At 35.7% G+C, this 9,595-nt stretch overlaps 1 protein-coding gene across 1 annotated transcript in view; it reads left to right on the forward strand.

Moving 5' to 3' along the window:
• Vps8 (VPS8, CORVET complex subunit) overlaps positions 1-9,595 on the forward strand; it is a 241,770-nt gene that overhangs the window by 169,845 nt on the left and 62,330 nt on the right. The window contains 2 exon segments of the mRNA XM_023700650.1: positions 944-986; positions 6,483-6,586. Coding sequence (XP_023556418.1) covers positions 944-986; positions 6,483-6,586 — 147 coding nt within the window.

Consider the following 9,595-nt stretch of genomic DNA (forward strand, 5'->3'; position numbering starts at 1 on the left):
AAACTGACTTACTTGTCTCATAGAGAGGTCTATTAACTGTGGGAGATTAGGTAGGGGTATGAGGGTGAGATGCAGAGAAGGGAAAAGAAACAGTGAAAGCAGAGAGCACCTGAAAGCCCTCTGCAGTAGTGCAGGTGTGAGTGGTGTGGGAGGCTGAAACAGGAGGATAAAAGGTTCTGCTCTCTCCTGGGCAACTTTTTGAGCTTCTGTCTCAAAATAAGTTTTAAAAAGAAGTGGAGATATATAGCTCAGCATGAAGGCCTTGGATTCGATTCTGAGTACCATGGTGGGTAGGGGATATATTTTAGAATTTGTGATCCATCTCACTGTGGTATAAAATGAGTAAGAAGGAGTAGTGAATGGTGATTCTGGCTTAAAATTCTGTTAGTTTTTGGTCTATAAAGGAACCTTTAAAAAGGAGCAAATTTTAGGTAGAGGGGATGTATTAGTATCAGCTTCATATGTGTAGTAAGAAACCTTTGGAATCAGCCTAAAGGCATCCAAAGATCTAGAATTCAGTAGAGCAGTGGATGCTACAGCTAAATATTTGGGAGAAAGCACACCGAGAACTGTGCCCATTTGTCAGTTCTTTTCATTCCTACCCACCCAGCCTACCTCTTATTCTCATAATCTAGTAAATTTCATACCCTTATCCAGAGCGTGGATGTATCCTAAGCCTCATTTCCTTGCCTGAAAGCTGCCAGGAAGGACTGTGTGGTGGTAAAACAGAAGCAAACATGGGCAGAACGAGTGACATTTGATCTTTTGGGTCCCTTCCCATACAGCTAGCTATGAAGACAGTAATTACTTCTGAATGACATTAAGGAAGCATCTTTAAAAATCTTGGTATTTCTTGGGGTTTTAGCCTTAAAAAAATGTTAATTCAAATATGTGGTGAATAAAAATATAAGGTGTTGTTACCTCCTATATTCTTTTTATGTAGAGACTGCAAAGCAAACTTCAAGAGATAACACGTCAAGGTGAGAGTAAGTTCTTGAATATAATTTACAATTTTTTCTTCCACATACCCCAGGTTCTTGGAAATGTTCAGTAAGCTTCCTTTATTAGGTAACAATTACATTGGTCCATCTGCATAATTACCATTCATCTACTTTAACTTGGGTGTAAATTTTAGCTAGTTTTCAGGTGTTCATAATAGAAAATCATATTTAAACTGCTGTGGCTTGGTAATGCTAATTGTCAGTGGATTAAATGTACAGGAAATGAGACACTGTTTACTGTTCTTGATTATCTTTTTGGATAGATTTCTGTACTTGTGATTTGGTTATGTGTAAATGAGATACATAATTAACATCCTAAAATTAATGTAATATGGTAAATAGAAAATCAAAACTTTAATCAGTAATAGCGAATGTTTCTAAATTTTAGCTCAAAGCAGTTAAACAATGTAGAATCTTGAGTGCTTTTGACACAGATAAAACTTTCAATATGGTAGTTGACATTTAAAAAATCAGCTTTTAGGGGCCAGGGAGATGGCTTAGTGGAATAAGCACTTCCCTAGCAAGTGCAAGGGTCTTAGTTCAATCTTCGGTTCTGCCAAAAAAAAATAAAATAAAATAATAGTCAAATATATGTAAGATAACATTCACTTTTAAGTATACAGTTTAGTTACATTACATAGTTTCACATTATTACACAAATATTATCACTATCTATCCCCCAGGTTTTCATCTCCCCAAGCTGAAAATCTTTACCCACTGAGCAGCAACTTCCTATTCTTCCCTGCCTTAGTCCCTAGACTACCATTGCACTTTGTTTTTCTACATTTCATCACATTGAGAAATTATATATCATTCATTCTTTTGTTACTGTCTTATTTCACTTAGAATAATGTCTTCCAGGTTCATAAATGTGAAACATCAGCATTTTCTTCTTATGACTCAATAATATTCCATTGCACACATATACTGTGTTTTTTCCATTCATACTTTGATAGACAATTAGCCTGCTCTCTCCTTTTGACTAATTGTAACTAATGCTGTTATAAACATGTTTGTACAAAAAACATTTTTAGTCCCTGGTCTCATTTCTTTTGGGTATACAGCAAAATTGCTCTATCAAGTAGTAATTTTTTTTGGGGGGGCGGAACCGGGGATTGAACTCAGGCCCTTGCACTTGCCAGACAAGTGCTTATTCTACTGAGCCATCTCCCCGGCCCCATCAAGTAGTAATTTTTAATTTTTTAATTTTTTTGAGGAACAAACATACTTTTTCTATAGCAGTTGTATCATTTCACCTTCCCACAGAATGCAAAGGGGTTACAGGTTCTCCACATCCTCACCAACGATTTTTTTTTTCTGACTTGGAGGAGGGGATCTGTGTGCGGAGCAATAGCAGTTCTATTGGATGTGAGACAGTATTTCTCATTTGTAGTTTTGATTTGCATTTCTCTAATAATTATAATGTTGAACATCTTTTCATTTTCTCTTTTTGGCCATTAGTATATCTTTTTTTGAGAAATGTCTATTCAAGTCCTTTATACATTTTTGAATTAGATAGTTTGCTTTAATATTTTGTGACATTTTCAAAATAGCTCACCTGAAAGTTAGGAAATCTCTTGATAGGTGGTTTTTAGATTATCCTGCCTCTTTAATGCAACATTATTCTTTTATCCCCTGGTCCACACATTCCTTTAATACAGTTTAATCGTAATTCTCTCTAGATAATTTATATTTTTTATGACTAGGTCTGAGATAGAATCTGTGTTATATCTTCAACACCTTGAATTATACTGATATTTTGGTAAACACTTGATTGACTTCCTTATTGATAATCTAAACATTTTAGGCCCAGCCAGATAGCTCAGGGGATTAAAGCACCTGCTTAGACAGGTGCAGGGACCAGGGTTCGCTCCCCAGTGTGCCATGCCAGCCCTGCCCCTGGGGCACAATGAGACAGTGATTGAGATGGGTGTGGAGGTATGCCCCTATAATTCCAGTGATTGGAAGGCTGAAAATAGGATTACGAGTCTGATCTGTGTAGTGAGACTCTATAGACCCTGTACTAAATACATAAAAAAATTTAATTATTACTTTTTTTTGACATCAATTATTTTATTTTAAAGAAAAAAAATAAAAACAATGGTACAAAATCTCAAAACGAGATTTTAGGAGAGTAACAATGGTTAGTACATTGTGTATTGTTACTGCCAAGGTAGTTTCTCATATTACAAGATATAGGCAAGAAATAATAAATAAACAACATAGGTACAAACCTCTTTTTTTTTTTTTTTTTTTAGTCAACAGAAAATGGAAATATACTTTTTAAAGTTTCTAATACTAGGAGAAGATATCATACAGTGTCTTTTAAATAAATTGTAAGTCAAAGATACAGTATAAATCTTAGAACAAAAATTAAGATTAAGCAATATTCAGAAAATTAAATGTTTCAAAACTAATTATTACTTTTGAATCATCAGTGTATATTGAATCAGTTTAATTAGGCTTATTGTATTTTATGATATTTTACTTTTTAAATGTAATGTTCTAAAAAACAAACTGCAAGGGAAATACTTCAAAGAAGGAACAATTGGGACCTCATCTTTTTAAAAAGTTTCTGCATGTCAAAAGAAATCACCAACAGAGTAAAAAGAAAACCCACAGAAGACATTTATAGCAGACTGTCCACCAGACAAAGGACTCCAAAGGACTCTTACCTAGAACATGTAAAGAATTTTTAAAAAATCAGGCCTCCAAAATCCAAAGACCCAATCCAAAAATGGGCATTTGAGATGACAATACACTTCACAAAGAAGAGATACAAATGACAAATAAATATATGAAAAAATTCAGCATCATTGGTCGTTCAAGAGATGCAAATTAAGACAATGCTGAGATACCTTCTTATCCTCAGAAAGAATGACTGTCATCAAGAAGTCAACCAAAAACAAATGCTGGAGAGGCTGTGAGGCAAAAGGAACCCTTCTCCACTGTTGATGGGAGGGCAGGCTGGTTCAGCCATTATGGAAGTCAGTATGGAGATTCCTCAAAAAGCTAGGATTGGAGGTCCCATTCAAGCCAGTTATTCCCCTCCTAGGTATTTTTCAAAAAAAAAACTGAAATCATACCACAGCGATATATGTGCACCATGTTTATGGCAGCACAATTTATCATAGCTAAATCTTGGAAACAACTCAAATGCCCATCAACTGAAGAATGGATAAAAAAAAGATGTGGTATTTTTGCACAATGGAGTATTATTCAGCTATAAAGAGAGATTTTGAGGCTTTTGTAGATAAATGGATGCAGCTAGAGACTATATTGGTAAGTGAAATAAATCAGATCCACGTGTAAACATTATATTATCTCGCTAGTGTGAGAACCTGAAAGAGTAATGAAAACCTAAAAGGTACAACAGATACTGTGAAAGGGAAAGAAATTGTTCAATGGGAAGGAAAAGCCGGGATGAGGAAAAGGACAAATGAAAGAAGGGAAAAATATATTTAGGTAATGTGCAGAACAATTTGGATAATTGTTGATTTCTACTAGTCTTTTGAAAGGAGTAGATAATGCTTAAAAAATTGTTTTTACTGATTTTTTTCCTCTTGAATTTCTTACAACTTCTTTGTTATTATTTTGTTTTTTTCTTTAAATGAATCTTACACATTTGTATCTTACTAATCTAAACAAAATTGAAGATAGCATCATGTAATGCAGCAACCATTGTTGAATTCTGTTACTTTGTTTAGTGAAATATTGTATCATTTCTAGTGTTTTCTATCACTATTTTGTATTCTTTGAAAGCAAAGCAATAAAATATAATGTTCTGAGAATAATTTTGCAGACTACATGAAAGAGTTATAGAGAAGAATGTTTTTCCTCAGTTGCTACAAAGATTTATAGGTGGTATGTCTTGAAAAGCCCCCTTTTAAAATTCCAATGAGAATACATTTTTCAGTAATAGTCTTCTAATCAGTCCAGTGATAGCTGTCTGCTTTCTGATTTGATTTCCACACTATCCTTAAGACTGTCGAAGCATTTCTAGTTGTAAGACATTGTGCTTAGTTCTTTTGGCTATACACAGATGCCTAAAGTGCAGCTGTGCATTTCTTAATGACGTATAGTCTTATAAATATGGAGACATTTTTTACACATAAAAATGATTAAACAAGTTAAATGGAGCATTTATCTGGAGTGAGAATGACAAAGGAACATTGAAAACTGGAAGACTTTGTTGGCAATCAGTGGATCAGAGTTTTATAGGAGGTATGACTTTTAAATCTAGTGGGAGGAAGAGGAGTTTATTAGACAAAGCAGGGTCAGGATCTGCTAGGCTGAGGAGGACATGAGTATTGAAGTGCCCAGGTAGGAACCTCAGAATTTAGGAAATAATCTGGCAGTGCTAGAGCACAGAAGACCAGAAAATGCGTCCAAATCTTGACTGTTACTTAGAGTCAGAGGCTTACTTACATTCTGTGTTTAAGAATTGGTAATCTTTGATTACTTTTGTGAAAGTGAGTGATCGGTTTGGACTTGTGCTCAAGAAAACCCTTGTGTATCTGTGAAGTGACATTAATGGAAAGACTGTTGCAGAGGCACGTGCATGTGCACAGAGCTCACTAGGGTAAGAGTAGTGGGCACATGTGTGCAGGGAGAATCAAAGAGAGCATTTAACTTGTGTATATGGAATTAAGAGAAGCCAGCGCTGAGGGTGATGAAGATACGTGTATAAAGTGCTTGACTTACAGACGATTCCATTATCTTAAATTGGAAATGTAGGGCAAGCAGATTTTAAATATGTAAATTGGGTTTTGTGTGTATATAAAGTTCAGAGTGCATGCAGGACATCATATGGAGATTGTGTCTGAGCTTCATCTGAAAATTTAACGTGGACAATGTGAAAAAATAAAAGCTGAGGTATATTTTAATAACTGCAAAAATGACTGAGATGATTGAAAACTGAAAAGCGACTAAGACAGTATCTTGGGGAAAATCACTATGTTTAAGAAATACAGGTAGGGTGCAGTGGCCTAAGTGCATGCCTGGCAAGCAGAAGGACCCAGAAGGATCCCTGGTACTGCTTGCCATGCCTTGCCGGCCCCAAAACTGGGTTTGGTGGCGCACGCCTGTAATCCCAGCGCTGAGAAAGCTGAGACAGGAGGATCATTATGAGTCTGAGCTGCGTAGTGAGACCTTGTACCAAATAAATAAAGATTTAAAAAAAAAAATTAAAAAGGAAAAGAAATATGGATAGAGATGATAGAACAAGGTGGGTGAAGATTACTCTCTGCTAACCCCTCCCATGAGTCTCGTAGCTAAAAGTATATTAAAATGCTAAGTATGATGTGCTTTCTGTGTATCTTTAATGACAAGTATTTACATAGATCTATTTCCTAATCTAAGCCTCAATATCATGTCTTTATCAAAAACCAAGACTACACAAAGGATAAGTTTAATTTTTCACAAAAACTCTGAGATTATCAGTAACATATCTTTAATGATGCTTGTACTGTGTGAATCTAGATACCAAAGAGGTCCCCTCACTGAAGGATGTTGAAGATACCATGGTTGAGACAATTGCTCTTTGTCAGAGAAATTCTCATAATTTGAACCAGCAGCAACGAGAGGTAGGAGAATGACTACCTAGGCATTTAAAAGTCTGTTCTGTTCTGAAAGTAGGGATTAATTCCATTTTCATTGCCCTCTCAGCCACCCAAGTTTAATTCAGCTGGATTTTAATCACTTTTTAGTGTTCCCAAGAGTGTAAGACTCCTGATGATATTATGAGGGGTGTCTAGCCTTTTTCTTCTCACAAAAGACTTTATGTTCTTAGATTCAACTGTGCTACAAAATGTAAGGTATATGAATACTAGATGTCCCTGGTGTCTTTGGACTGAGAGTTTGTGTATTCCATGTACTGCTACTATAGGTATGTGGTCATTTATCTTCTTTCTCGTCCCTGTGGATGAAAGTGAGCATGAAGAACTGGAGCAGAGCCCACCAGGGAAACAGAGACAGCTGAGAAAAGGTTAAAGACGACTCTGATACAGTAGTTCTCAGCATTGGCTACACATTAGAATCACCTGGGGAACTTTGAAAAATCTCATTGTTCAGAATGCACCCAGATCAATTAAATGAAAGTCTCTGGGGCAGGGACCCAGTCATCAGTATGGTTTAAAGCTCCCTTGATGACTCTAGTGTGCTGGCAAGATTGGAACCACTGCTGTGACAGATCCCAGATGCACAAAGAAAGAAAATAAAACTGAAAGGATAGAAAAGTACCTGGTGTAGGTGGATGTGACAGCAGCACACAGAAACTGCAGTGTGAAATGTGATTGACAGTTAAATTCTGCAGTGGCTTTAAGAAGTAAAGTCATATTAGGATGTGGTGTCAGTCCTCTGTACCTGACCCTCAAGGGGCCAGGCCTCTGACATCATACCACCTGGCATCTTTCCATAGCCTGGGTCTCTGAAATGAAGAACAAAGTTAATTTATCATATGTAGTTAGCTGTACATGTTACAATGAAAATGACAAATCTTGATTTTTTTGTTCCTATGAGATGGTTACATTTCTCCTGTAAGTTTTTGTCAAGGATTTTTGAAGGTTATAAATTATGAATATTCTTTAAAATATAAATGCATATTGTGCATAACAAACACATTTGCATCTAAATGTGATTTTTCTTTATTAAAAAACTTTTCCATGAAATGATACATATTCATTTTTAAAACTCTGCAGTACAGACAGCTACACAGAAGGATTTTCAAAAAAGTGTTACGATATATTCATTCTATCACCCAGAAATAACATCATTATCATTTGGTGAACATCACTCTAGATATTTTTCATCTTCCTAGGTTGATATACTTTTAGAAAACAGCACTTGCTTTAAAAACATAGTATTCAGTCTCTTCTAAAAACTTATATAAAACTGAGGAATTTTTTTTTTAAATGTATTTGGCACAGGGTCTCATTATGCAGCTTGAACGCATAGTGATTCTCTTGTTTTCAGCCTCCCTAGCACTGGGATTACAGGAGTGCAGGGACTCACTCCTGTAATCCCAGGTTTGATCCCTGGCACCACAGGTCACGCCAGCCCCACCACTCAGCATGCTGAGCCAGCCACTGAGACCGTGTGTGGTGGCACACGTCTATGATCCTAGCACTAGGGAGGCTGACAGCAGGAGGTTCACTATGATTCTAAGCTGTGTAGTGAGACATGGTACCAAATACGTTTTTAAAAAAGTAAAAATGGGTTATAAGGTTAGTACCCAAGCCCTTTTAACATGATTTTTTTCCCTTGAGTTTTTCTTTCCTTTCTTTCTTTTCTTTTTCTTTTTTCTTTCTTTTTTTTTTTTTTTTTTGTGGAATTAGGGATTGAACTCAGGTCCTTGCTCTTGCCAGGAAAGCGCTTATTCTACTGAGCCGTCTCCTGCCCCTTTATTTTCATTTTTTGTCAGCTGGTTGGATTTGGACATGGTTATGCTTTGATAGAGAAATACACAAGGTTAGGATGCTTAAAGTTTTGTTTATAAATGTGTAATAATGCTAAGCTTTGCAAAAATATTTTCATCCATTCATTTCCTCTATAGTACATTTTTGACACCTTCACTTTGAAATTTTAAAGAAAAATGAAAATTATTGATAGATTTTATGTAACATTTTAGGGTTGCATAAGTGAAATATATTTTGGTTCTCAGATATTAGCAGTAAAGTTAAACATAAAATCTATTACCTTCAGAACTGTAGGATTGGTTTCATTATAATTGAACTCTTAACCAAAGATGATACTTTGCCACTTTTATTTTTTTATGGTAAAAATCCAAATGATTCTGAGTTAAAGTTTGTTTTGATAATGGTGCTAGATGTTAGATCTTTTTCTATCCTTTGAAATTCTCCCTCCTGAAGATAAGCATTACATTGTTTACTGGCCACAAATATAAAATCTACCTACAAGAGTAGTCTGTCTCTCCTGATCTTACACACACACACACACACACACACACACACACTCTCTCTCTTTCTCTCTTTCTTTCACTCCCCCCTCCCACTACAACTGGTTTCTGCTTTATTTCTGAACAAATTTCATAGCACCAGCAGAAATATTTGAATGTTTATTTTATGTAAATACTGTTTTTGTGAAAATGCTAGACTAGTTTTTACATAATACCAAACATTAAGTTTGGAGTGTACTAGTGATCGTTTGCTTTGTTTCTCTTTGCTTGCTGCTGTTCTTGTTTGGAAAAGGTGAGAAAGAGCTATTGCACAGACCCTACAGTAACTAAAGAATTTGAGATGTCCCAAAGCTTGATAATGAATTACCTTTAATATTTCCTACCAAAATTTCCACCAAATGTTAAGGAGTATTTCCTTAAAGTTAGATCTCGGGAAGTTGTGTTGTTAGTCCTTTTCCAAGTAGAATCTCTGGCCACCTCCTCTCCCTTTGCAAATCTATATATGCTGCAACCAAGAATTACATAGAATAAGGATGATGGCTTTGTTCTGTATGGAATTCCTTGAAAAGAAAGATGTTTGCTGTGCATTGTTCTCTGAAGAGGAGGGATTGCTATTAAGGGAGGATTGTTTTAATTTGTGGGCTTTTAGAGTCATCCCAGGTAAAATGTTAAGAATCAA

Source organism: Octodon degus, unplaced genomic scaffold (assembly GCF_000260255.1).
Source record: "Octodon degus isolate 3935 unplaced genomic scaffold, OctDeg1.0 scaffold00126, whole genome shotgun sequence".
NCBI classification, from domain to species: Eukaryota; Metazoa; Chordata; class Mammalia; order Rodentia; family Octodontidae; genus Octodon; species Octodon degus.